The sequence below is a fragment of the Pagrus major genome, chromosome 9, assembly GCF_040436345.1.
Source record: "Pagrus major chromosome 9, Pma_NU_1.0".
NCBI lineage: Eukaryota > Metazoa > Chordata > Actinopteri > Spariformes > Sparidae > Pagrus > Pagrus major.
Genome location: NC_133223.1, coordinates 5,160,416 through 5,186,732, shown reverse-complemented (window position 1 = coordinate 5,186,732; position 26,317 = coordinate 5,160,416). Strand labels below are relative to the sequence as shown.

The window sequence follows — 26,317 nt, the reverse complement described above, 5'->3', positions numbered from 1 at the left end:
AGAACACCCAACATAGACCCAGAACTTGCTGGTGGAATCACATATTTCATCTGGCCTGTGAAAACCTTGGGATCCCCCAGGAGGAGCTGAAAAATGTTGCTTGGGAGAGGGATGTCTCTAATACCATGCTTAACCTGCTATCTCTGCGACCCGTTTCCAGATAAGTGGAAGAAAATGGATGGTTGGATGGAGAGGCAATTAGTCAGAAAATTAAAATATAATGTAAAATTAAAATGTATTAAAATACAACATAGTATTAGAATAATATAATCATAAAACAGATAAGGCATAATGGAAATAAAACAGTTTTCCAGCACACACTTTGTGGTTCAGGTTTCAGGGCAGTTGTCCACTGATTTCAGGGTTGATGGTTTGATCCCCAGCTCCGCCTGATCACATGTTGAAGTGTGTTCGGTCTAGAGGCTAATCCCCAAATTGTTACCTGCTGCTATTGCTGTGAAAGTGTGAATGTATGAATGAGAAACAAAAAATGTAAAGCGCTTTACATTGAAGCTCTACAAAAAAATGCAATCCATTTACCAATTTTTCTTGAGAAATGATTTTAAATGTGTCACTGATTCAGAAAAGATATTTAATATATTTGGAGAATATTGAGGAAATTAAACTGTTAAATAATACTTTTTTTAATGGTATTAGATTCACAAAAATACTTGGAACAGGAATGTCACTTGAGAGGAATTTTGGAACATGTTTGAAAAGTTTTTTTTCTATTGTTCGAGTCTATTTAACACAATTGTTATGGACAGTAGTTACAGTATTAAGAATATATTGTGGGGCTGCTACCAGTGCTCCCTTGAAATTAAAAGTTTCTCTTGATTTGGCAAAAAATAGAAATAAAGGTTCCCCTTGATTTGGCATATGATATGGGCAATATTGTGGGGCTGCTACCTGTACCCTCTGAACACATTCCAAAAGATACAACTGGCAGTATTCATGAGTGGGAAGCCAGTCAGAGATTACGTGCCAACAACTCTAGTTTGACCTGCATGAAGGAGGTTGGGATCAATCGATTAATATCAGATAGACAGGCCAAGCTTAATGTTATAACTGTTCCGAAAACTACAGATAACTATAAAAAGCATGACGCTTTCTCTCTTTTTCTTTCCCCTTCCCTCATTATGTCTCCCTTTCTCTACTAACAATACGGAACGTGTGTGTGTGTGTGTGTGTGTGTGTGTGTGTGTGTGTGTGTGTGTGTTTGAGAGCTGATGAGTTTTGAGTTATACTCGTCTAAGACTGGAAAGCTTTTTGTTGTTAATAATGTATTATTAAAGGAATTCAATATAGCTTCTATTACAATGATTTTTAACATCTCTAAACACATCGCATGACATTCAGTAAGGAGCACATAATGACTTTATCACGGCCCTTAAATATGTAAGTTTCTCTTGATTTGGCATATGATTTTGAGGACTAAATTATAAGTTTGAGGAATTCAATAAGTAGGCTAATAATATGTTTAATTACTAATAAAGCTACAGGAAAATGTGGTATTTTATGTAAGGATTTATAGTAATATATTATATATAAATATATTTTATTAGTATATAGTGATTTATAATTTAGATTCCACAGAGTACAACAGTGAAGATAAGTGAGTTACAGTAATTAGAGGTTACTAGAGGTTATTAGTAATCTGCAAACCACACAGTTAAAGTGTTGGCAGCCCTTTATTGTCTTTATAATGGTCCTTTTACTTACTCAAGGCAATCACATTTTTAGATGCCTTTCAAATCCGATCTTTGACAAATCAATGAAAAACAAATTCACAAAGAAGGTTAAAAATTCAACATCTTTAATAAACAAAGTGTTTGATATTTACAGCAAGGTTTCGCTTAATGGCTAAAATTCGGTGACCCTCCTGAAGGACCCGACAATGGCGCAGGTGGCGCACCAGTCGCGGTACCTCCTGTACTCCCCAGTTCTCAGGAAGTACTGTCTGCCTCGGTAGTTGGGGTACTCATAGAAGATCCAGTAGCCATTCATAACATTACAGGAGTAGACATGGCGGTGATGGAAACGGTCAGACACACAGGGACAGTCATCCATGAACTCCATCATGTGGCCGCTGAAGTCAGGCTTCTCATAGATGCGCAATCTGTAGGATCCTCGATACTGTCCGACCAAAAAAAAAGTTTCATCAGATAATGATAGGTCCTCTCTAACCACAAGCTTATGACAAATAAAGCTTTCTATATCCTTTATCTATATTAAGTCTTCCTGACATTTTGAAATGAACAGACTTCAAAGAGCTTTGCTGAAATTTTGCTTTTGCAATCTGTATTGTCTTCTCTATTTTAAAAAAAAATAGACATCCCACTTACCACTGGGATCATCCGGCACGAACGGATACAGCTACTGAAGCCCATCCACCTCTGGTAGTCAGGATACTCTCCCCTCCTCATGAAGTACTGGTGGCCCATGAAGTTGGGTCGTTCATAGATCATGAAGCAGCCACTCTCCACCCTGATGGAGTTGCAGCGGCTGAAGTACGAGTGAAGGTCTGTGCAGTCATTGCTGCACTCATAGCTCCGACCCTGGAAGTTTTTGTCCTCGTAAAAGATAATCTGGTGGGAAAAAAAGTACAAAATGTCATAAACTGTTGTGTGAACTTTGCCTAATGACATGTTTCAGCAAAAAAAAAAGAAAAAGCATTCAGCCCAGTGTTCAACATTAAAACAAACAGAGTAATTTGAAAAGCTTTGTAGCAATTTACATTTAATCTAGGGAGAGAGGACAAACAGTACTTACCTTCCCCATGGTCTCCGTTGGAGAGATTCCCCATGTTTTCACGGCTTTTTATACTACCTCTTGACAAACAAAGTATTGTTATTCAAATTCTCTCATAGTTATAATTGAAGGCTACTGGCACATGTTTACCTTTTTGTTGGAGCACAACATTGGGTCAGAAATATGGATTTGTATTTGAAAAAAAGGATAAATAATTAACTGGTTTGGTGTTTTGACTTGCATGGACAAAGGAAAAGACTAGTATGGTATCCACACATCCAGTGGACAATGGCTGCAGAACAATATGGAACAGCCCTTTCGCATTAAATATGTTGCGTAACAGAGCAGGAAGCCATTCTCTCTCCCTAATGCTCTACCTGAGCAACCCCACTGTATGCAAATAAGTAAGTGTATACTGTGCCTTCGCTCTGTATGCTCCACCGGACACAAAGATTTTATTTGGAATTTGTACATCATTATTTTTACACGCAGTTTGTATGTCAGCTGTATGTGTGTGGGATGCAACTTTTACTTAATTTACTAACTCCACATTTACTCCCAAGTTCAGGTGTGGTACAGCATTGTGTTAACTGTCTTGTCTCAACATAATGGACTACAATTCCCTTGATGTATCACAGCCATGTTTGACTTTTTGAAGACTTTCATTTGGTCTCTATTTTTGGTCCAGCTACAGCTAGTAATGACTATTACTGTATGACTATGACTTTGTTCACCACATGTTGGGTGTGTATTGTAAGTTTAATTACATAAACTTACCTATCCTGTAAAGTACTTTCCATGGTGTCATAGTGGCCAGTGATAGTTTGATTTGATTGTAGGGACCACAAAGGATATGTAGCAACCTTTCTGTTTCTTCATCCTGTCTATCAACATACACCTGTAATGTAGTACTATTTCTATCTTAAAATGTAAACTTAGATTTATGTTTACATTTTATTGAGTACTAATGTTACTAATGTTCACATCAACATTTAATATTATTTAGTTACATAAAATAATTTAATTCTAGTCATTTTGTAATGAATACAGGATGCTTAAAATAAAAAGAAACTTTGATTTTTGTGGGAACCCTTTTTTCCGCCAAAAAATAACACATTTGGATGATTGTTCCTAACATTTATATTAAGACAACTCGGAACAGAATGTGTATGATTCTCATAATCTATAGGTGTATGTTAAAATATATCAATAGTGTGATAGGTTTATGTTTGTCATACAAATGACATCTTAATTAATTTTTATCTTTTCTTTATTTTTGATTTGGTATTACTATTATTTTCATTTTAAGCGTGGAGTTGAAATTGTTTTCCCACTGTGCATTTACAAATATGTGCTTATACTATTTGTAACATATTTGAGACAGCGCCTGTGTCCTGCTTTGATCAGTAGTAAAGGATCCATCCTGATCTTTTACTTTTGATCTCATATTCTGTCATTTGCTGTTATGTCTGTCCAGAATCATTGCATTTGTGACATTCAGGTCACCTTTTCGTGTTTCCTGTCCCACACAATCTGTGCTGCTGTGCTCTCTATGCAGTGTTCTGTGTTTAACACCAATCATATGGATAAATTCTGCCAGCAGAGACCAGTTAATCCCATTGGGGGCACAGGGTGGGAAAGGGCAATTCTGGCATTGTTCAGTATGGTATGCCTAAACATAGAGGAGATTAAACTAGAGGGAACAAGCTAACCAGAAGCTGTGGTAGCTACAGTGAGTAGCCCACAGATGCCTGACAGTAGATATTTTTCCCTACTGTAACAACTGGAAGGATAAATCTGCACTCATAAATTCTAGAAGTATTTTATAAAATAATAATAAAGCTTTGGAGTAGTTATTCTTTCTAGAGACCTAGGTGCCAATTGTGAGGTAACAAACCACACAGCTGGCAGATAAACAGAATAAAACAATGTTTTATTGAGCAGTAAAAGTTTATTGGGAAAACAGACAGTTAAACTCAGAGAAAGATGCATTTTAGCAAAGCTTGACTTCAGTTGAAGTCAGTGATTCTTCTGAGGGAACCGACTTTCGGGCTGACGCCTCCCCAGTCGCTGTATCTCCTGTACTCTCCAGGCCTCAGATAGTATGCTCTGCCCTTGTAGTTGGGTTGGTCGTACAGCAGCCAGTGGCCATCCATCACATTACAGGAGTTGAAGTCAGACATGTTGAGGCGGTCCTGGACATTTGGACAGTCATCCTCCAGCTCATGCATCTGGCCGCTCATGTCGGAGCGTTCGTAAAGCCTCATCCTGTAGGAGCCTCGGTGCTAGCACAGGATGAAAAACTCTGTTAATATTTCCAGTACAATAATACATCTCATTGATATCCAGAGATATTTCAGTTGTTTTTTAAGCGTCAAGCATTTAATACAACAAAAACATACTACATTGGTCTATGAGGACCTTTAAACAAAATCTCAGTATTTACGACCTACCTGGGGGATCATACGGCAAGATCTAACGCAGTCATTCATTCCAATCACACGCTGGTTATCAGAGTACTCTCCTCTTTTGAGGTAGTACTGGTTGCCCATGTAGTTGGGCCTCTCATAGATCATGAAGCAGCCACTCTCCACCCTGATGGAGTTACATCTGTTGAAGTAGGAGTGAAGGTCGGCAGAGTCGCCAATGCACTCATGAGAGCGCCCTTGAAAGTTTCTGTCTTCGTAAAATATGATCTGCAAAAGCAATCATTGCACACACACAAGGAAAGTTTCCGTTTTTAACAGGGTTGTGAAGGTCTAGTAGAGCAGAGATACAAAAACTACTAAAAAAAACCTCACGATTTCTAGAAATATTCATTAAATACAGGTGTGTAGAAAGTGTGGGTAAATCCATAACATTTAATTTTCTTTACCTTTCCCATGGTTATGTTGGCATCAGACTGTATTACTGGTCAATGCTGTTCCTGAGCCAAGCCACTGTGCTTTATAAAAAAAAAAAAAAAAAAAAGAAAGGACAGCTGTGTGATTGCACAGCATAAAGTATTGTCATTCAAATATATCCCTCACAGTGATGATGGATGAGGGGCGTGGGGGGATCTGTTTATGTATAGATGACTCTTGGTGTGTGATGAGTTATTGTTCTTTCGTCCATGTTCATCACAATTTAGTACGAGAAAATGCCACTGTACAATAGACGATGGAGTGTTTACTCCACAGCATCAGCAAGATTAAATTGATATTTAATAGGGCTGACACATGATCATGTGTACAATCTATCTGGTAAAGAGATATTGATTTTTTTTTTTTTTTGATATGGAGTGGAAATTGGCCAACATGATTCTTAGCAAAAATAAGATGTTGAATATTACTTCTTACATATCTCTCACTCATCATGGATAAGACATAATCATTGTAATTGTACAATAGCTTACTTAGTCCTACCGGGCTACAGTATTGACAATTCATGCTGTATTTTTAAATGTCTGAGGTCCTTGTCATAACTGAATGGACTATGAAGACTCCATTTTGCAATTGCTTTATTACGATGGAGAGTGTTTGATCAAGAACAGGTCCAAAAACGCTTTCTGTTGTTGTTTGTGCTCTTGATATATGGCGAGTCCATTTTTTTCAGTCCATACTAACATCAGCGATTCAACCTGATATAATATATCCAAACTTTTGTGGGACACTAGGATTTTGTCTTTATCCTCAAAGTAAAATTTGTGAGGCTCAGTCTTTGTCACTGAGCCTCACGACAGTATGTTATACTTTATATTGTCTGACATTGAAGACTTTCCAAAATCTCCAAGCAGGATCCTTCAGAACAGATCAATAGTCCACAATGCGTCTGATGGAGCCGACCCTTGCGTTCCTGCCGCCCCACTCACTGAACCTCTTGTACTCTCCCGGCCTTATCAGGAACATCCTGCCCTGGTAGTTTGGTTGCTCATAGAAGAGCCAGTTGCCGCTGGTCACATTGCAGGAGAAGATGTCATTTATGTGGAAGACGTCCATGACATCGGGGCAGTCCTCCACCAGGTCCATGACCTGACCTCCGAACTCGATGCGCTCATACAGGCGCATGTTGAACAACCCAGGCTCCTGATTTTAAATGAGAGGGGAATCATTAGTAAAGCACGGAGAAACAGATCCAGGCATGGTTTATACATTTTTTATGGTAATACATTTTTCCTCTGTGCTATTTTTAATGTAGCTGTAATGATTTGTTGTGCTATATTATATAAACTATCCGCTAAATAATGAATCATTGAAAGATTTTTTAACTATATAAATAAAGACCCCTACAATACATACCGTCACAATCATTTTAGAATAATAAAAACTGTTGTATAACACCACACAGTAAATAATGAATAATTTAAAAATAAAATGTATAGAGTTTTTTTAAAGCTGATACAAAACAAGTTGGATGTCAGATGGTTGGCTCACAACTTTTGTCCAAACTGAAACAGCTGAACTACCATTGGATGAATGATAAATTGTACAGACATTCATAGTCCCCAGATGATGAATCAAAGCAACAAAGTGGGGAGACGCAGTATAAAGACTGAAACCTTTGTATAGGGAGGAAGATGAGGATGGACGGTTGAGTTAAACAAGCACAGGACTTTCATTCAGGAGAGCGCTGTTTTTGTCCAGTGAGAAACCAGAAGTGAGTGGTGAGTTCTTTCATCTTACTGATGTAGTGAAGTTACGTCACATACATAACATAATACAAGTGAACGTAGGTATGTTTGTAACAGAAGTTACAGAAACATAGTAGTTTTAATCTAAAAACAAAATATTTTCCTAAAGCTAACCAAGTAGTTTTACTGTCTAAACCTAACCAAACTGCAACTTTATGATGAAAGTCATGTATCGCTGGTATGCTGTAATGTTGTTTTGAGAATGGTGAAATATGTTGTAATGAGAGACACTGACAATTTGTCTATTTAGTCATTTAGGTACGAGGATGTGTTGGTGTTAAAGAGCTGAATTGCCAATTTTAGCATGCTAACACACTACATTAACATGGTGTAACATCAGCATGTTAGCATTGCCATATATCAGGATGATGACGTTAGCCTTAGGCTCAAATCACTGCTGTGCCTAAGTTCGATCTCACAGAGCCATTACCAGAGCTTAATATGTTGAACATATCTGTTAGCATCAGCATGTTAGCATTGTCACAGCAAGCATGTTAGCATGCTGACATTGGCCTTTTAGCTCAAATCACTTTTGTGTGTAAGTACAGTCTCACAGAACCATCAGCATAGCTGGAGACTTTGTAGTTGTTTTAACCAAAGTTACAATCTTCAAATTTTACTGTTTTCATGCCAAATAACACACTTTTAGTTTCCCCCAACAATTTTATTCTTAAAAGTGCAGTATGTAAGAATTTGCATTTAAATCTTAAAAAAAAGATTCAAATTATTGACAGAATGGGAAGACATAGCTGATTTGAAGTTATGTCAAAGACTTCTATTGGTGAATGATACATCCTACAGATGCACTGGGACGCATTATCGGTGATGTTTCCTGGGTTCGTTGGGTGTTTCGGGTCTTGCAACATCATATACCATCACCTAGGTGACCCAGCCAGGGTTGATCAGGCCCCAACTTGCGTCCAAGGCAGCATTAGTCAACGGATCACCCCTCAGCCCACACCCACAGCCACCTGCAGACCCTCTCTGCTGCTTCTGTTGCAACCCCTCTGGCTGTTTTCTTCATCGGCCTGCTCATGCCCAGCCAGGTGGAGGCTCTGTAGAGAGAGCGGCCAGCAAAGCCTCTGCAACCTACTTCTGCTGGATGGCAGTATGCTCTCCAGCCCTGTTTCCAGCATTCCTCTACGAGTCCCTGGTGCTTGGCATTCTTCCTTTCAATCAGAGCAAGTTGTTTAGTGGCTTCTAAAAAAAATTACGATGTCTGGTCGCAAAGATGTCACTGCGATGTGTGCCAGGAACTTGAGTTGCCTGCCCAGGTCGACCACCAACTGCCAATGCTGTGGTAACTAGACTTTTAGAAGCTCTGCATTGTGGTTTGAGTTGCTCTCAATCCATGTACTTTCTGGGGGGGCAGTGGTGCCTGCTATTTGTTGTGGCTTAGGAGAGACTCTCGGCCAGTGCCTTCAGCACCTGGTCATGTTGCCAGCGGTAGCAACCATCCCCCAGGGCCTTCGGGCAGCTGCTCAGGATGTGCTTGAGTGCTCCTCTCCCAGAGCAGAGAGGGCAGGAAGGTGTCTCAGCCCTGCCCCAGAGCTGGAGGTTGGCCAGGCTGGGAAGGGTGTCATACACAGCTTGGATCAGGAATTTTATGCGCAGGTGCTCTGCTCGCCAGATGTCAGTCCAGGTAAGCTCTCACTCCATCACACGCTCCCATCCCATTCATGCCCCCTGCTATCTCATGCCTGCCATTCTGCTTGTTCTTGTTTCATCTACTGCTGCTCTCACTTCCTCCTGAACAAGTTGCCTCCTCTCCTTGCCCTGGGCCTTGTTGTACTGAGGTGATGGAGAGCTTTCAAAGCCTGCTCTTCCCTTCGCCACTGCCCCCACCACTGCCTTGTGCCTCAGCCTTGCTTGTGCTGTCTCCAGCTCCTGAGTGGCACTCCATTTCCAGCCAGTATATGGATCTCAATACGGGCCACTGAGACTTTTGGGTCTTTGGAGTCTCGGTACTGCAGTGCCTCTCTAGTCCAGGAGACCTTGAACTCTTGCATGATGCTGTTGAATGGAAGCTGTAGGATGTTATTCCTCCTGTACAGAGCTGCGCTGCTTAGGCTGCATGGTAAGCCAAACCACCTGAAAATGTGTCGGCTGATCTTCCTCTCCATTGCTCTATTGAAGTGATAGGTACATCATAAACCAGCAGAGGCCAGAGAATGCGGGGAAGGATGCCATGTTGGTAAATCCAGGACTTGAATTTTCCTGGCAGTCCCGACTTGTCTGCTGAGCCAGGTCTCTAGCTCCTTGATGGATGTCTGGATGGCGTCTGACCTGGAATTGGCTGGCTTGAAGCTCATCTTCACCCACTTGATAAGCCTCTCCAGTCCTTGATGTATGCACCTGCTGCCTGGTACAGAGGATGTAGTAACAGTGAGGTCATCCATGTAGGCTCTGATGTGGGGCAGCTATACGCCTCTGAACTCAACCTCTTTTACAACCATGTTCATGGCTGAAATATACTGCAATTTCCCAAAAGAAGAATCTTTGTAAGGATGAATTGTTAAGGTCAGACAAGGAAATCTCCATCAAATCAACAGTAGTGACATGCTAACACACTAATTTAAGATGGTGAACATATCTGTTAGCATCAGCATGTTAGCATTGTCACAACAAGCATGCTGACATTAGCCTTTTGCTCAAATCAGTGTTGTGCTGAAGTACAGTCTAGAGCCATTAGCATAGCTGTAGACTTTGTAGTTGACTAAAGTTACAATAGCTACACAATACAGTGGTTTAGTAATGAGTCTTAAAACCTGGAAATCAGTTAGCATTTTTGGTCTTCCGGTTCCCTCGTCTCAAGTCAATGGGTTTTTTGGAATGAGTTTAAATGGCTGAAAGAAGGTCTGTGGTTCCAACAAGCTTAAGATATTTACACATTTTCTTCTATGACATAAAATACATGATTAAAAGTTCCACAACTAAATTATAAAGCATTTACCTGTCTTAAAAACAGTGGTTGCTACCAAGTGGCTAAATTAGACAACAGAAGTTGTCACAGACATTAAACGTCATCACAGTGAACACAGAGACTCATCTACTCCCTAGTCCGTCTTCACAGGCCAACTTTAGTTACAAACTATTCTAATGCTAACTTTATAACTTGTACATTGATCAGTTTATAGAAAACCTGTATAGTAATTGTGTAGTAAGTTGCTTAGTGGTGGTGACGTTTAAGTCATGTGACCGTGATGTCGTCTGTTTATAGGCTAACATTAGCTTTTTACTGCTAGATTTAATTTACACTTCGAAATTCATAAAAGTGGTGTTTATCTATTTAGATTATCTTGCTGAACAAAAGTATCACAAACTTGTTTGCCACAGAGCTTATTTTCGACAATAATCTTAAAGAAATCCCATCCCATTTTTGACTAGGGGACCAGGGCAATGCTAACTTCGGGGGTTGGCCTACAAAAATCTGTCATTCCTACACCACTCAATAGCTTTACCATTGTGAAATGATCATACCAACACCCAAGAGGCTGTTTGATAAAAATTATAGGCCTATACCTCAATCTATAATTCAACTAATGTATCTGTATAGCCCTGGTCCGTGTACAGGTTCTTGGCTTTGCCCAGAAACAATAGCTCACCGTGGATATGAGGTAACAGGAGCTGACAGAGTCGTTGACACCCATCCAGTGTTGGTAGTCAGGATAGTCTCCTCTCTTCAGGTAGTACTGGTTGCCATTGTAGTTGGGTTTTTCATAGATCATGAAGCTGCCACTTTCCACCTGAATGGATCTGCAGTGTTTGATGTGGCACATCAGGTCTGCACAGTCATCACTGCACTCAAAATGGCACCCAGAGAAGTTCTTGTCCTCGTAGAAAATGATCTAGATGTGGAAATTGTAATGATTTTGTTTCAAATTAGATTTTTCCTTTTATATATATATGGGGGGGAGAGAGAGAGAGAGAAAGAGAGAGAGAGATCTGCTGCAAAACCTGATCAACACAAACAAATATATTGTACATTTTTCATTTTTCTGCTTAATTATCCCTATTCTGGTTATTTTCAAGTTTTAATTTAATCAATCAATCCACTGTCTCCTCTTTTAATTTGAAGAAAAAAACAGTAATTATTGAAAAAGATGATAAAGAATTCAAAAGAAAAACCTGGAGGCCTGGTTGCACATCAGCATGAATAGCATACTGTAACCCCCCTCCCCCCTCCTGGGAGTGTGTGCTAGGAGCCATGATGTTTACCTTCCCCATGATGGCCGCTTTGCCTGCTCCGTGCCTTGCCCTGTTTGATTCATCCAGCTCTTTGAAGACTCCCACCTGTTACATATATAGTGAATGTGAAATGCAGACTCTGCATGTGTCATTCATATTGTAATAGTCAGGAATCTTTGGCATTTGAGGCACTGTGTTATCCTGAAGAGATGTTTAGGAGTTATGTTTGTCAGGTGAGAGCTGACAGGTTGTATGGAGTTGGTGTGGTGTTGTGGCCGGAGGTTTTTGTATGATACAGTCCTGCACTCTTTGTCGTCACTGAATGGGTGGCGTTTGTGTACTACTCCTGAAATCAGGCAATGTTTTTTTATTTTCTGGATTATTCTTATGGATGATTTCTGGCATCGTTTAAGTTCTTGGTATGGATGGGGGTTTTTTTTCATCTCTTTAGCTTTGAGAAGAGGCTTACATTGCTTCTTTATTTCCCAATTTTAATATCAAAACTGTTTCCAAAGTTTAGATTTACATTACAGTGTTAATGTCACATTACCACTTTGTTCTCTTTTGTCTGGTTGTAGAATAATGTGTTGTAAAATGATATATTTCCAGATAACAATGCTATTCATAGCAAAGGAAGTCTTTTAACAATGACTATCCCAAATACATATCATTTGAAAGCTGTGTAGATATGATATTTTCAAATTTGAATTCTCATATTAATATACTGTTCAGTACAGCTGGGTACAAATGAGTATTTCTGACTCTTTTTTGTCAGCAGCATGTTAGTTTGACCTTACATTATCTAGCATTAAAACTGTCTACCACTGACCTCTGGTGGAGGGGTTCATTTCAGTCCAAATAAATACTCATACAGAGTCACTACACACTGCTTGAATTAGAAACACAATTCCATGACAACTGCAAAATATATCTTGATGAAGATCATATGATGTGATCAAAAGCTCAAAAACAACTACTACAGGAAACTGAAAGGTCTAAAGATATACAGTTTATGGCAATGAAAAATACAATGAGTGAGTGGGACAGGCAGCTCTACAATAGATAACGCTGGAGTCTCGGTGTAGTAACTGTCAGTGCTTGCAGTATTTTATTCAAACCTCTGATGAGAGTCAGGAAGTCGGGCCATGATCCCATCACATCCCCATGGGGAAACATGCCCTCCAAACGCAGAGAGCAAGAACAAAACTGAATACACTTGAGCACTGACGCCATTTTATTCAGCGTGTGAAACACGGCAAAGAACAGACATTTCACAAGAACCGTTCTTCTGTCTTTAGAGATCCATGAGTCGCCTGATGGAGCCGACCCTTGAGTTGTTTCCCCTCCAGTCACTGAAACTCTTGTACTGGCCGGGCGTCAGGTAGTAGTGACGTCCCCTGTAGTTGGGCTGCTCGTATAGGAGCCAGTGGCCGTCCATCACGTTGCAGGAGTTGAAGTTGGAGAGACGGAAACGTTCCATGAGGTTGGGGCAGTCATCCATCAGCTCCATCATCTCACCTCCCATGTCAAAATGCTCATACAGCCTCAACCTGAAGCTGCCACTATGCTGCAGAGGGCAGGAGGGTCACAGGTCATATCTCATCAAAAGTCAGATGTTCTTAGATGATGAAGCCATCCCATTGTTCATAATTATGAATTTTAATGTCAAAGATAATTTTTCCTTATTAAATGTCCAGTGTGAAGGATTTAGGAGGATCTATCAGCAGAAATAGGATATAGTATTCATAATTATGTTCTTATTTTGTATAATCAACTGAAACTAAGAATTGTTTTGTCTTCATTTCCTAAGAACGAGCATTTTATATCTCCTCTTCTACAGAGTCTGCTATTTTGCACTGCCATGTTTCAATCAATGTGCAACTTTACACTAGATGCCATAAATACGACATACTGGTCCTTTAATGCATATACATTTTTTTTAAGCAACAGTTCGAAATTTGGGGAAATACGCTAATATTTACTGTGTTGAGTTGAGAAGAATGATACAACACTTGTGTATTGTAAAAATAAAGCTGCCATGAGCAGCTAGTTAGCTTAGCTTAGCATAAAGACTAGAAACAGGGAAGAACAGCTAGCCTGGCTCCATCCAAAGGTAACAAATTATATATTTTTATATATATATATATAATATATTTTTCTGTTGTTTTTACATTTTGGTTTGTGAACAAATTAAATATACAAGACATAACATGTTATTTAAGGATTGCTGATAGATGATAAGCCACCACCTGCTCGCAGTAGCTTCATTTTTACGGAACAAATATGAATCTCTAAATTGTCTAAAATATGAATCCTCTTTTAAAGCAATTTCTTCAAATTTGAGAATACAAATTGCACTAAACTAAACTGCACTTAAAGCCAACTCTTGATACCTGGGAAGAAACTAAGTCAGTAAAGACAAAGGTGTTTGGTTAAAGAGTTATGTTACAAAAGTATGTTCCATTTCGGGGAGAAGCGGCTTAAATATTCCGTAAATGAAGTGGTGAATCCCCTTTATTATCAATGCAAGGGCAGATGAGGAGAAGAAGCAACAATTACAACTTGACTTTTGTCTGTCACAAAGCTTGAAGGCAGCAAGGTACACAATTAAGAGGTTCACTAATGTAATGTGACATTATTTGAATAATTTGAAAAAACCACAGGCAATCCAGACACTAAGTATATAAGTAAACCTATCAAACGAGGAAGGATATATTGAATAGCTTTTATTATAATGGCTAAATCATTAGATTAATGATATATCCATTATAATAACAGCCTTTTAATATTTTGATTTGTTTCAATTAATATCTGATACTTTTTCTCATATTTGGAGTGCCTGGATTGCCTCTGGTTATTGAAGGACTCTTTTTCACGTTTGAGCACCCGACACAATTTTTATCTACACTGTATTATAAAGAGTAGGGGTTCCCAACCACTTAGCCATGGTGAGTTATGTTTTGATTCTCATGTGTATTGTACAGTAGTTTGGACTGCATTAGGATTTCACTATGCTTCATATATGTCTGGTTAGTGTTGTTGGGAACCCCTGACTCCTTTTTCATTATTTGGATCATGATGACAAAGATAAAAAATGAGTATATTACTTTACAGAAGGCCTTACCATGGGGATCATGCGGCAGGACCTGACACAGTCATTCAGGCCAGTCATGCCTATGTAGTCAGAGTAGTCCCCCCTCCTCATGAAGTACTGGTTTCCCATGAAGCTGGCACGGTCGTAGATCATGAACATGCCACTCTCCACCCGGATGGAGCGGCAGCGATCAAACATGGAGTGCAGGTCGGCACAGTCACTCATGCACTCATAGTGACGGCCTCCAAAGTTTCTGTCCTCATAGAAGATAATCTGATGGAAAGGGATAAATCAGCATGTCACGTTCATCTTATTTCATTTGTTTAACCATCATGTTTCACACATTTTTCTTCATTTGTATGTAAAGCTGGACACAAACCTTTCCCATGATGGCTGGTGTTTTTGGTCAAACAACTTCCTGTTTTTGACCACCAAAGGTAAAGCCCATCTTTATATACATTACCCTGTGGGAGTAGGTGCTGCCATGTGCGTTGTTATTCAAATGAGGCCTGGTGTCAGCACAAACTCTACAGGAGTCTTCCCACTCCTGTTTGTCCTCTGTTAGAGTTAACTGACACTGCACAGCTTCTAGCAAGAGCCACAGTATGGACAGGCGCTGGAACAGTCAATGCTGAGCTCTTATACCCATCTTCTGTTTGCTTTGAATGGGATTGATTCAGTGCATTCATACACTATATAAGAAACTGAAAATATTTTTTAAACATAGGCAGGTAAGTATATGAATAAATAACCATGAACATTAGTTTCTAAATATGTTCTATAATGTAGTTAGTAACAGATGAATGATATGCATAGTTACCCCATTATCACTCTTTCCTCTCAGTCAGTCTGTAGGAGTGGGACTAACAGACTAAAAAACTACTACTACTGTAACAGACTAAAATACAGTAAAATACAACTTAAAAAAATGATTTATTTTAATGTCCATGAATGTGAATCTGATAAACTAGAAATGTTTCTTTGAAAAAGTGAATAAATAAATTCTGAGATTCTGAAGATGTCATTCATAATCAGATTAAAAGACTGGAAGAAATGAATCAGTGTGGGAAACAGTGGCTTTGTTATATTAATACTGCTTTGTACAGAGACAGATTTTGTTTTCTTTTTTGGCCCAAAATGTTTACCAAGATATGTATTCAAAAGCACAGAGAAAATAGTTTACAATAAATTCATTTATTTAGTTATTTAAAACAATATCATATTGATATGCTGGGTCAATCATGGCCAAATGAAACATCCCACTTCCTACTGTACCATAAGACACATTATTTTATCAACATTACCAGTTTCCAAGAATACATGTCTTTAAAAGGAGGAAGTATATAGGAAGAAGTGTGTTTGATGAAACTGAAATGTAAATAAAATCAACAGAATCGAGTGAGATGCCTGATTAAAAATCTGTGATTCTGCGGAAGGACCCGGTGGTGGCGCAGGTGGCCCCCCAGTCGCTGAACTTGCGGTACTCTCCAGGCCTCATGAAGTACTGGCGACCGCGGTAGTTGGAGTGCTCGTAGAGGGTCCAGTAGCCTTCCATGACGTTGCAGGAGTAGATGTCACGGCTGCGGAAATGATCCTGCACTGAGTCGCAGTCGTCGCTGAACTCCATCATCTGACCCTGGAAGTTGGGGCGCTCGTAGATCCGTATGCGGTAGGGGCCCTCGCTGGTCTAGAAGGGGCGGGCAAGGGAAATACAAAATTAGAACAGGAAGTGCAAGGAGCTCCTCCACTCCATTTGTGACTGTGGTGTTTCTATAACAAGGATGCTCATATCATATGAGATTATCCGCCCTTTCTTTTGACCAAGATTTACATTTAAATTTGGAATTTCAAGTTTGCTGAACACCTAACCATCAGTCATATTTTTAATAGCTTTATTATCTTCAACAAATAAAAAACAATTCAACAATTCAGTTTAATCCATCTAGTTCACTATCTTGTGGATGTTCATGTTTGGTGGATAAGTGAAAAAAAACAACCTTTTTAAATACAATACATTCATATGTTTATTATTGTTTGCCTTATGCACACAAAAATACAAAACATAAAAACATGGAACAAGTTGCTTCTCAGACACAAAACATTATTTTTAATGCATTGGTAATGCCTTACAGAACATATCTAAATAGGGGGGAAAATCATCATATAACTTTGACATAGTTACTGCCTAAAAAGGTCGTACAAAACAAGGTCTGCAAGTCCACACCCCTGACCAAAGCAATAAATGAAGTCAAACATTTACTCACATAAGAGAAAGTACGACAGGAGCGGATGGTGTCGTTGTAGCCCATCCAGCGCTGGTAGTCTGGGTACTCTCCTCTGGTCAGAACATATTGGTAGCCGGTGTAGTTGGGCTTCTCATACAGCACCCAGCAGCCACTCTCCACTTTGATAGAGTTGCAGCGGCTGAAGTGGGGGTGCATGTCAGGGCAGTCTGTGTCGCACTCATAGGAGCGGCCCTGGAAGTTTCTGTCCTCATAAAATGTGATCTGATGCAGAGAAGGCAGAAGCAGGGAAGAATCAGAGCTCAGTTAGAGCTTCCTGTAAAATGACATTCTTCAACATAAAGCCAGTAAAAGAAGTCAGAGATTGTTTGAACTGTGGGTGAGTCACTACCAATCTCAGTCCACTTCATATGGCAGCTTTTCCCTCAGAAATAGATAGGAAAATAACTACAATAGCGCCTTGTTAATGGTGCTGCCTTTTCCAAAGATCTGAATGTTTTCATGCACACTTAACCTCAACAATGTCCTGCACTGCAGTGTTAGAATGAAAGCTTTTGCCCATACTTGCTACCAGGTTTAAGAAGACCATTCTTGACATAAAACACAATGACACCATCTTACCTTACTGCTCATCTTGCAAAGAGTGCTGGAGCCAGTTACCTACGAAAAAACTGGAGGTCTCACAAGGCAGGATGAGAGCCACGCTATATAAACCTCAATCAAAGGGTTAGCAGATCCTACTTTAGCCGTTTTTTCAATGAGCAGGGATTTAACGCTCTGGCATCGCTGCCAAGAGTCTTGATCCTGGGCATAGAGCAAAAATCCCTGAATCATCAATGCAAAAGTCCTAGCAGGCAAATTACTGACCCACTGTGCCCTCTTTATTGATATGGACATCAGAGAGACGTTTGATCCACTAATCCATCATCAAGTGGATTAATCTTTTCATGCAGAATGTCAGAGGTCATCACAAAACAGCATGGCCTTTAACCATTTGTAGAGTGGAAATGAACAAATCCTGAAGAGATAATACTAAATGTGTATGAATGAGAGGAAAAGAGTCAGGCTGTGTTGTCAGTGAGGCATCATTATCATTCATGATCTAGACTGGGCCGCACCAGCTATCAATAAAATCATTAAAGTGTTTGAACGGAGAGAACTTCCTAAGTTTTAAATAACAACTAGTTGGTTCACGCTATTCAAAGAAATGTGTTTGCTCCTAAATACTTTAGTCATGTGTAAATCGGTTGCTAGGAAACTGTTAACTGTAGCTGTCCAATGAGCAGTCAACTATGTAAACAGGAATCACTGCATCACAGGCTTGTTTAGAGGTTTAAAAGATATATCTTTTGTAATTGTAAGTTTTTGTTTTATTTATGTCTGCATACACAGAGAAATACGTTTCAGAGTCAGTCAGTAGAGTTCATCTAGTTTAGAATGAGTGGGAAATATCTCATTAAGATAATCTGACAAGTTATTGGCAAAACATGTCATAATTTGAGGTATACTAGACTAGACACCACTGACAAAATATAGAGCTAAATTATGTATTGAACACACATCATGGCAATCAAATCAAGCAATCAAATCAATGCAAGCCATGCACAATCATTTGAGTGGCAGGTGAGGGGTGGTGCAAATTCAAACAAGAGAACCAATCAAAAACAATGCTCAAAATCTGAGCACATACTGCCCAATGAAAGGAGCCTGTGCAGACGTTGAGACAGCTCATTTTAAAATTTTTAAAAAATTACTGACACACGTCCAGAAATATGAAAAAAAGATTCCTGCATGGTCTCCATAATCACCAATTTTTTGATTAATAAGTTCAGTTTAATTACATGTTTTTTCCCAGTCACTGGAACAGATCACAATTACATTTAATTTAACAACATGTACCAAGTCACATATAACTAGTAACTTCCCAATGCTGATTGTTATTCACACAGTTCTCAAGCTTCAGGTCAATTATGTCACCCATACTGTGTATTAGGATATATAGATATAGATATACAGTATATAGAAATACTGTAGAGTCATCATAAGGACAGAAATAAACTGCAGGAAGCTCTACTGGAGGGTGACCTCAGTCCTGCACAGACTCTTGTGAACCCTCGTAGTGCTCAGTTCTTTCCTCATGGCCATCATTGCTGTCCTGAGAGAAGAGAAAAGGATGATGTCTGTTCAGATCCACATGGTGGCAGTAGAGGCCTTTCATGAATGTTTTATAAAACAGTTGTAAAAATGTCCTCTTCTTTAAACCTGAGACAAGATGAAGAAGTATTTTTTCTAGTTCTGGTGTGCCATCACTTTGCAATTTCTGTTCTTCTGAAATATTCTGGATTTAAATAAAGAAGACAAATCCTGCAGAAGTTAGGATGCTGTGGCTACTCACACTCAGGAAGGAGTGAGACGAGGAGGATGATGATGACGATTGCACAGAGACTCGTCCGGGCGGGGCACGAGCCTTTACCCTCTCAGACAGCCATCTTTTCAACTTTAGACCTGTGGGTTATTTGTAAGGATGTTAAATTAATTAAAACATCTCCCGATCAACAATTTACTCAAATACATACACATTTCAGAGTAGGGCTGGGTCAAATTAAAGATTAACATTGTGAAATTTTAGGCTATTCCACAATACTAGATACATATCTTAATATTTGAAAATCTCCTCAAAAGCACTTCATAACTTCTAGGAGTGGACAACAAAATCAAATATTACAATATTTTTTAACAAATACTGTATTTTTTGCAAATGTTGCAACAATATTGTAGAGATGACTATTGGTACTTTAACAAAATATTACCACAATGAGATGTTTGATAAATAATCATAAGTAATGTGGATGTAATGACTAAGTGGTTAAAGACAAGTATTAGAACAAGTAGAACAGTTTGGTAAGTTCAGAAAATGACATCACTTTACTATAATGCAGCCTTTAAGACTAGGATACGACAACACTCAGGACATTTCACAATATCCAAAATCGAAGATGATATTTATATGATAAATATTATAACCATATAATATCGATATATGGCACAGCCCTAATTCAGGTACAATGGCTTTACTTGAGTGTTTCCATTTTATGCCACTTTATACAGGTGCATCTCAAAAAATTTGAATATCATGGAAAAGTTCAGTTTTTTTCCGGAATTAAATTCAGAAAGTGAACCTTTAATATATTCTAGATTCATTACACATAGAGTGAGTTTTAAGTTTGATTATTACGGCTTACAGCTCATGAATCCAGTCTGTCAAAATATTAGAATATTACATAAGACCAATCACAAAAAGGGATTAATAACACAGGAATGTGGACCTTCTGAAAAGTATGCTCATTTATGCACTCAATACTTGGTCGGGGCTCCTTTTGCACAAATTACTGCATCAGTGCAATTGGGCATGGAGGTGATCAGCCTGTGGCACTGCTGAGGTGTTATGGAAGCCACTTGGTCAGCAAACTGGTTTGCATGGTATGACTTTGCTTTGCTTGGTCAGCCAACTCACCTGACCTGAACCCCACAGAGAATCTATGGGGTATTGTCAAGAGGAAGATGAGAGACCCAAAAATACAGACGAGCTAAAGGCCACTATCAAAGAAACCTGGGCTTGCATAACACCTCAGCAGTGCCACAGGATGATCACCTCCATGCCACGCTGCATTGATGCAGTAATTCGTCATTCTTTGGTAGAGGTATGCAACCTGGGAAAGAGTAGGCATTGTTTGGCTATTAGGGGTCACAGGTCAAAAAATGTGGCAACCACTGTGTTAGATAATACCAGATAGCTGTGTTTAATATCTATACACACTTACTGTGCTTCTTGGAGTGGTACACAGCCCTGTAAGAGCCGAGCATGGCAAACGGATGGTAGGAGAGGGTGAAGGGATAGACGATCGTGCCCTGGGGTTAAAAACAATGGAATTATTGTTTTAAGTATACAATGAGGATGATGGAAAACCAATGGCAGCCACCTCTACAAATATGTGTAAAATAAGTAGACACATCAGGTCACTCACCAGAATAAAATATTGGCAGTGACGTTTCTGCAAACTGGGGATATGTTGAGATTTGTAAGTGTCATCCATGACATACCATATTGACATACAGTACCTGTCATGTTCACATTACATGTTTATGGCTTGACTTTTATATCAGTGGAAATAGCTTCTAAACCAGTGCCTGCAGTTCGAGACTGTGTTTTATCATTAGTAAGTCTGAAACCATTGGATATTTTTTGACCGGAAGTCTGATCTTTCCTAACCAGGCGGTTTTTGTGACTAATGGCTTGAACACACTCCACAACTTTGAAAGTCGGCAGATTTTCACACTACATGAGGGGGTCACACACCACAAGATCACACATGCAAGAAAAAATAAAAATATTTTTTTTGAGTATGAGTGCCTGCTCATAATGTGGTTCAGCAAGGATTCACTATTACATATACTGAAACACTTAAAAATTCTATAGGCTATTATTGCACCCACTCCATACCCAGGCAAGCTGTCCCCGAGCTCCAGGATCAGGTCTTTGAACAGTTCACACATGCCGACCACCGTTCACAGGAGTGCGCACCGACCTGCCTCTGATCTGGGGGTTTTTGTGGGTGAGCTCCTAAGACCGTCAGGGACAGCAGGATCAGGGCTAAAATCTTATAGTGTGAGCTTGGCTTTAACCTAACAAAAAAAATGTAACCTAAAGAAATGTAAAGTTGCAACATAAATAAATTAAACTTTCAACATACCCATTGTTTACAGAAATGTACACTGTGAATATCTTTACTGGTGACTGGGTTGGACACAAACTGTACCTTTTTCTTCTAAATAGAAGTGCTGAAATATCAGCCGGACACTTGTACCTTGGATTGTTGGTTGGGGTATGAAGCCGCTGGTTTACACCTGTACAGAGCCAAGATTTCCTCCACTGGGAGGCTATTCTAAAGCAGGAAAATTGGACAAAGGTTAGCAACTAGCAACTCAAAAAACAATACTTCATAGTAGTTTCGCCATTACAGTAAAGACATGATGCTTCCTGCATGAAGGAGTGATTTAGAGATTTTCAGTGAGGCAGGAGAGTAAAGCATGACTTGGTAATTGGACCAGGATTTGTCATGTGCATGTTTGAATTCAACTTGCCCCTCTCTGTTTGAGTTATAGTGATTGAGGACATATGGGTACTCACTTTAAAGGAAAAGTTCTCCAAAAATATAAGTTCATCATCTACTCACCCCCATGCTGATGGTGTAGCAGGGTGAAGTTTCTTAATCCACAACATACATTTAAAATCTTGTAATGCCTCCATACAGCTCGTGCAGCAAAAGCCCAAAGACCCCTAATTGATTTTAAGACATTATTTACACTTTTTTAAAGCAGAAATCTCTAAACTAAGAGTGTTACGGGTGTTACTGGTGCATGCCGTCCATAGTGAGTGCATAAACTTGACCACATATTGAGGGTCTGAATAACATGTTTTCCAATTAACTTTAGGACATCTTTTAGCCGGATGAGTTGTATAGAGCAATTTTATGTTTTGTTTTTTGTTTTTTACATTTTAAAATAAGTCCCCATCTACTTCAGCTATTTAGGATAATGTTGCAGCACTGTTTTGCTGTGAAGCTCCAGAAATGTTTTGTGGACTACAAAACCTCACTCTACACTGGGTTGAGCAGAAATGACAGAATTTTCATTTCAACCTTTCTGGAAGATCAAGATGAAATCAGAGCTGCATGTATGTGTAACAACACTCACCATAATGATCCCAGCAAAGGACGACAGGATCATAGCCTCCCGTTCTAAGTGGTTAGGGTACTGGGCACTTCCTGAGCTGCTTGTTGCTCCACTGTGGTAAAAAGGAAAGTGGAAAAAAGTTTCATACAGTAGCTTTTAGGAATCAGTGAACTGAAAATTTCAAGGCTAGTATCTCATTTCAGTTATCACAGGTCGTCCCTCTCAGGGCCAGCCTTTAACCTTTATGAGGTTCTTGGCAAGAACTTTGCTCTTGGGCTTTCCTACACTAACCACATATTTATTTTTGCCTTCACAAAAGTAACAGGAAAGTACAGACACAACTGTAAAGCAGAAGGCTCATTATTATACTTTGTAGAGAAAGGCCTATGATCTGTGTCATTCTGGCCCAGTCTCGGCTGCTCTCTGGTGCCGAATGTGTTGTGATGTTTCTGATCACATTTCAAACAAATCCCCAAAGGATATAATTAATTGCCTGAAAGTGTGGATACTAAATAAATGTCTATATTGTGGTGTCAAGAAGCCAGAAGGTGGACAGCGCTCACAAGTTGAAGTGTACCATTAGAACTGTGTAGACAGGTGTGTGCCATTTGTTACACAAGGAGATTACAGGTCCAAGTCTAGAAAACTGCTCAGGGAAACTCATTGACCATTGATTTAGTTCTTTATATCCCCAAAACACAAATCCAAATTAAGTGGGACCAAGTGCTCTTGCTTGAGGGAGTGCAAATGAACCATGCACACACATTTTTGTAATGCCCACATGTTCAGAAGTGGGAAATTTAATATCAATGATACTGGGCTTTAGTCTCGATGCTTAATTTTTTTCTGTATCTTAGAGTTGTTCCTCAAGGTTTGTGTAGAATCTGTCTACATCTGTGTAAACTTCTGAATATTTTTATCGTTGTAATTAAAGAAAACTCTTAGAAAACTCAGAGAAACCCCTTCCACATGGAGATTTTTGTCGGGACTGTCAATTATCTGAGCTCCATGTAAAAGAGGACTTATTCCCTCTATCTACACAAAAACATGAAAACACTGGATGAAATGGGACACTGCTTCTGGAACCAAACCAGTCAAGGATTTCTACCTAGGCTAGGGGCCCCCAGGAGAGGAAGCTGCATTTACATGAACGATAATATTCCACTAATAATCAGAATGTTTGCCCAATCAGAATAAAAATGTCTCATGTAAGCACCTCAATTGGAAGGGACTGATCCCATCTGACCCAATCTGGATGAATGTTTAATCAGACAGAGGGGTGGACTTTGATAATCCGTTCAATGGGAAACTATTAGTGTCTATTAATCATGTAAATGCTTAATCTGATAATTTCTCTTTGGTTGGAATAAATATATTCTTTCTGTGCATGTATAAGGGTCAGCAACATGCAAGCAAAACAAAACTGGTCTGTTGCTGACTTTTTGTTGGACATCTTCAAAGATTTAAGGAATGTCGAACATCTCAATTGTCAGAAGGCTCAAAAGAGCTGTTCAAACAAATGTTTATATAGATGAACAAAGCTGGAATCCATCAACCACGAAGCAAATTGTTTCCAGGATACAATGTGGTTCTGTCTTGAAAACTGTATTAACTGTCTTTTAGCAGGCGGAGCAAATGACTGACGTGCAACGTTCCTCTGTTAGACCAGAGTGGATCTTAGACTAGACACCATCAGAAGATGACAAAAGCTGCTGAAGATTGCACCGTTACAAAAGCAAGTAATGACGACAAAACTGTCAATTCAGTCTCCATGAAATGTTCTTTTTCATCCGAGTCAACAGTTATTAATATTGAATCAAGTGTCTCTTTTGCCTCCCCTGATATATGAACGCTTATGTATACCCTCTTCAAATGAGGTGTTACTGATAGCTGTTTTATTGGATTGTGGTTGTTTTCATGAGGCATGGTCTTGTTAGAAAAATCAGGACATTTTATTACCTCTGCCAAGGAGGTTATGTTTTCACCCGTGTCCTTCTGTATGTTGGTTGGTTGGTTTGTCAGCATGAAACTTGGATGGAGGATGGGTCTTGACCCAGAATAGACCCTATGCACTTTTGGTGCCAATACGGATAAAGAGACGGATCCACAATTTTTTCCTCACTTTCTTTATTATTGTGAGATGGGAGGGGTTTTGACATTTTCCTTAATTTCTCAGGGAATAATGCATGGATCTTGATGGAAAAAATTAGGCGTATTTAGGTGGCTGGGCAGCTGGCTCTATGAGTGAGCACAATTTAATGCAGATCCTAGCTCTGGTGAGCTTAAAGCTGCGGTCAACGTTGTCGTCATTTTAGATAACTTCCTGTCTGTTTTGCAGTTAGCGGTCCCCTCCCTCCTCTCTACATCACCACATGAATGTGCAGCAGTTATCGACAGACATAGCAGCAAACAGGAGGATCCTGCTCTCTGTGTGTTCATGAACAGACAGGACCACCTCTCGGAGGTCTCTATCCTGATTGGATAAAGTGGGCAGGGATACCTCTTTTACTGCATGATGCGGGAGGAGAAACATGGGTTATTGACCAAAACACTATTTAACACTTATTTTAATTAAAAAAAATGAAAATTTTAATAAATCACTTTCAGCAGCTTTAAAACTACAGTTAAGCAGTTATTGGAAATTTAGAGTGATACAGGGCTATCAAGGTTGATACTGGATTAGACTTGACTGCATTAAAGGGGACTGTTGGCAGAGGTATGCACATTATTTTTATTAGATTATTGGTCAAGTTATTACACTAGTTTTATTATATATTTCAACCAAGATGAGTGCATATTTTATTACATTTAAGTGCGTTATTACCTTTGAGAAGTTATTACATTTTCAGGAAATTATTAGGTCCAAATCCTTTATATTATGTCACTGTATACTTGGCAGCTTTAGAAGCTCTGGAGATATTGCTTTTGCTAAATTTCTCATTCAGACTTTTAAACAATGCTTGGCCAGACATTTGTAAGCATGCACCCGACAGCAGGCTAGTGTCTTTTGAAGGTAAACTGTGGAAGTTACAAAATAATAACATGAGCTATAAATTCAGTAGTCTCTAAAAAACACAAGCAGCTTACATGATGTCTCTGTCAAACACATCCCGTCCCTCTTCTTTGTCCAACCACCAAAGGGCAACACTAATGGCCAGGTCATAGTGAGCCTGTAACATGCACACAAATAATACATATCAAAACCACTCTGAAGTATTTGTTGCAACAAACTGATAATTCTTTTAAAATATGTTGCTTGTACAGCCCTGACTCTTAAGTGTGTGTCTTCTAACGACTGATAACATGCAGTCACACTGACCAGCTCTGCTTCAGATAAATTCTAATGTTTTTACCAGGTCATCCAGCATTGTGGAGGTCCCTTTCCCCTTTGGATCAAAAGAATTTTCTCTGAGCTTCTGCCCAATGTAATCACCACTGTTCAGATTAGAATAAAGGAAATCAGTAGTCATTTTAAAATATGCTTCAATATGTGCTTTTAAAACAACCTCTGGGCTGTTAGCATCCACTTACATAAGGGCCTGAACATCTCTTTTCAGCTGCCTTGCCTCCATTTTCTGAATGAATTCCTTTCATGTAGGACTCCTGCAAAAACAACAGGAAAACACTGCAATATTTTCA

The 26,317-nt window shown here is 39.2% G+C and overlaps 6 protein-coding genes across 11 annotated transcripts; all 6 read right to left on the bottom strand.

The window, feature by feature from the left end:
* Positions 1 to 1,863: 1,863 nt before the first annotated feature.
* LOC141002249 (gamma-crystallin M2-like) lies at positions 1,864 to 2,793 on the bottom strand. 5 transcript variants are annotated; one of them, XM_073473499.1, is made up of 3 exons: positions 2,773 to 2,793; positions 2,346 to 2,588; positions 1,864 to 2,136 (listed from the first exon to the last, which is right to left on the bottom strand). In XM_073473499.1, the coding sequence occupies exons 1-3, from the start codon at positions 2,779 to 2,781 to the stop codon at positions 1,864 to 1,866; spliced, it is 525 nt and encodes a 174-aa protein (XP_073329600.1). In that variant the 5' UTR covers positions 2,782 to 2,793. The 5 variants fall into 5 exon arrangements, with proteins under 5 accessions (XP_073329600.1, XP_073329599.1, XP_073329595.1 ...); XM_073473498.1 differs by having other exon boundaries at positions 2,349 to 2,588; positions 2,773 to 2,781; XM_073473494.1 differs by lacking the exon at positions 2,773 to 2,793 and adding an exon at positions 2,667 to 2,695 and having other exon boundaries at positions 2,346 to 2,592.
* Positions 2,794 to 4,760: 1,967 nt separating this feature from the next.
* Positions 4,761 to 5,635, bottom strand: LOC141002250 (gamma-crystallin S-1-like). The gene is made up of 3 exons (XM_073473500.1): positions 5,627 to 5,635; positions 5,201 to 5,447; positions 4,761 to 5,029 (listed from the first exon to the last, which is right to left on the bottom strand). The coding sequence occupies exons 1-3, from the start codon at positions 5,633 to 5,635 to the stop codon at positions 4,761 to 4,763; spliced, it is 525 nt and encodes a 174-aa protein (XP_073329601.1).
* Positions 5,636 to 6,542: 907 nt separating this feature from the next.
* Positions 6,543 to 11,647, bottom strand: LOC141002195 (gamma-crystallin M2-like). Of its 2 annotated transcripts, none has more exons than XM_073473406.1 (3): positions 11,639 to 11,647; positions 11,026 to 11,268; positions 6,543 to 6,815 (listed from the first exon to the last, which is right to left on the bottom strand). In XM_073473406.1, the coding sequence occupies exons 1-3, from the start codon at positions 11,645 to 11,647 to the stop codon at positions 6,543 to 6,545; spliced, it is 525 nt and encodes a 174-aa protein (XP_073329507.1). The 2 variants fall into 2 exon arrangements, with proteins under 2 accessions (XP_073329507.1, XP_073329508.1); XM_073473407.1 differs by having other exon boundaries at positions 6,543 to 6,812.
* Positions 11,648 to 12,902: 1,255 nt separating this feature from the next.
* LOC141002194 (gamma-crystallin S-1-like) lies at positions 12,903 to 15,090 on the bottom strand. The gene is made up of 3 exons (XM_073473405.1): positions 15,082 to 15,090; positions 14,733 to 14,975; positions 12,903 to 13,175 (listed from the first exon to the last, which is right to left on the bottom strand). Exons 1-3 carry the CDS (start codon positions 15,088 to 15,090, stop codon positions 12,903 to 12,905), a joined length of 525 nt encoding a protein of 174 aa, XP_073329506.1.
* Positions 15,091 to 16,113: 1,023 nt separating this feature from the next.
* On the bottom strand, positions 16,114 to 17,578 carry LOC141002193 (gamma-crystallin M2-like). The gene is made up of 3 exons (XM_073473404.1): positions 17,567 to 17,578; positions 16,967 to 17,209; positions 16,114 to 16,389 (listed from the first exon to the last, which is right to left on the bottom strand). The coding sequence occupies exons 1-3, from the start codon at positions 17,576 to 17,578 to the stop codon at positions 16,114 to 16,116; spliced, it is 531 nt and encodes a 176-aa protein (XP_073329505.1).
* A 1,453-nt stretch (positions 17,579 to 19,031) lies between these two features.
* Positions 19,032 to 26,250, bottom strand: LOC141002061 (uncharacterized protein C2orf80). Its single transcript, XM_073473219.1, has 8 exons — positions 26,210 to 26,250; positions 26,032 to 26,113; positions 25,766 to 25,848; positions 22,700 to 22,790; positions 21,811 to 21,888; positions 20,767 to 20,854; positions 19,341 to 19,450; positions 19,032 to 19,100 (listed from the first exon to the last, which is right to left on the bottom strand). Exons 1-8 carry the CDS (start codon positions 26,248 to 26,250, stop codon positions 19,032 to 19,034), a joined length of 642 nt encoding a protein of 213 aa, XP_073329320.1.
* Positions 26,251 to 26,317: the final 67 nt, after the last annotated feature.

What these genes read in the sequence shown, in the direction of transcription:
- LOC141002195 (XM_073473406.1), bottom strand. An exon ending in CCTGTTACCTCATATCCACG is followed by an intron (nt 6,816 to 11,025) that starts GTGAGCTATTGT and finishes ATTTAAAATCAG; the next exon opens with GAGCCTGGGTTGTTCAACAT.
- LOC141002061 (XM_073473219.1), bottom strand. Translation starts at nt 26,250, where the DNA reads ATGGAGGCAAGGCAGCTGAAAAGAGATGTTCAGGCCCTTAT. An exon ending in ACCCCAACCAACAATCCAAG is followed by an intron (nt 20,855 to 21,810) that starts GTACAAGTGTCC and finishes TTTTAACCCCAG; the next exon opens with GGCACGATCGTCTATCCCTT. An exon ending in GTACCACTCCAAGAAGCACA is followed by an intron (nt 19,451 to 20,766) that starts GTAAGTGTGTAT and finishes AATAACCCACAG; the next exon opens with GTCTAAAGTTGAAAAGATGG.
- LOC141002194 (XM_073473405.1), bottom strand. An exon ending in CCTGCCGCATGATCCCCATG is followed by an intron (nt 13,176 to 14,732) that starts GTAAGGCCTTCT and finishes TGCCCTCTGCAG; the next exon opens with CATAGTGGCAGCTTCAGGTT.
- LOC141002250 (XM_073473500.1), bottom strand. An exon ending in CCGTATGATCCCCCAGGTAG is followed by an intron (nt 5,030 to 5,200) that starts GTCGTAAATACT and finishes GCTAGCACCGAG; the next exon opens with GCTCCTACAGGATGAGGCTT.
- LOC141002193 (XM_073473404.1), bottom strand. An exon ending in CCTGTCGTACTTTCTCTTAT is followed by an intron (nt 16,390 to 16,966) that starts GTGAGTAAATGT and finishes CGCCCCTTCTAG; the next exon opens with ACCAGCGAGGGCCCCTACCG.
- LOC141002249 (XM_073473494.1), bottom strand. Translation starts at nt 2,695, where the DNA reads ATGTTGAACACTGGGCTGAATGCTTTTTC. An exon ending in ACTGGGCTGAATGCTTTTTC is followed by an intron (nt 2,593 to 2,666) that starts TTTTTTTTTTGC and finishes CTTTTTTTCCCA; the next exon opens with CCAGATTATCTTTTACGAGG. An exon ending in CGTGCCGGATGATCCCAGTG is followed by an intron (nt 2,137 to 2,345) that starts GTAAGTGGGATG and finishes TTGGTCGGACAG; the next exon opens with TATCGAGGATCCTACAGATT.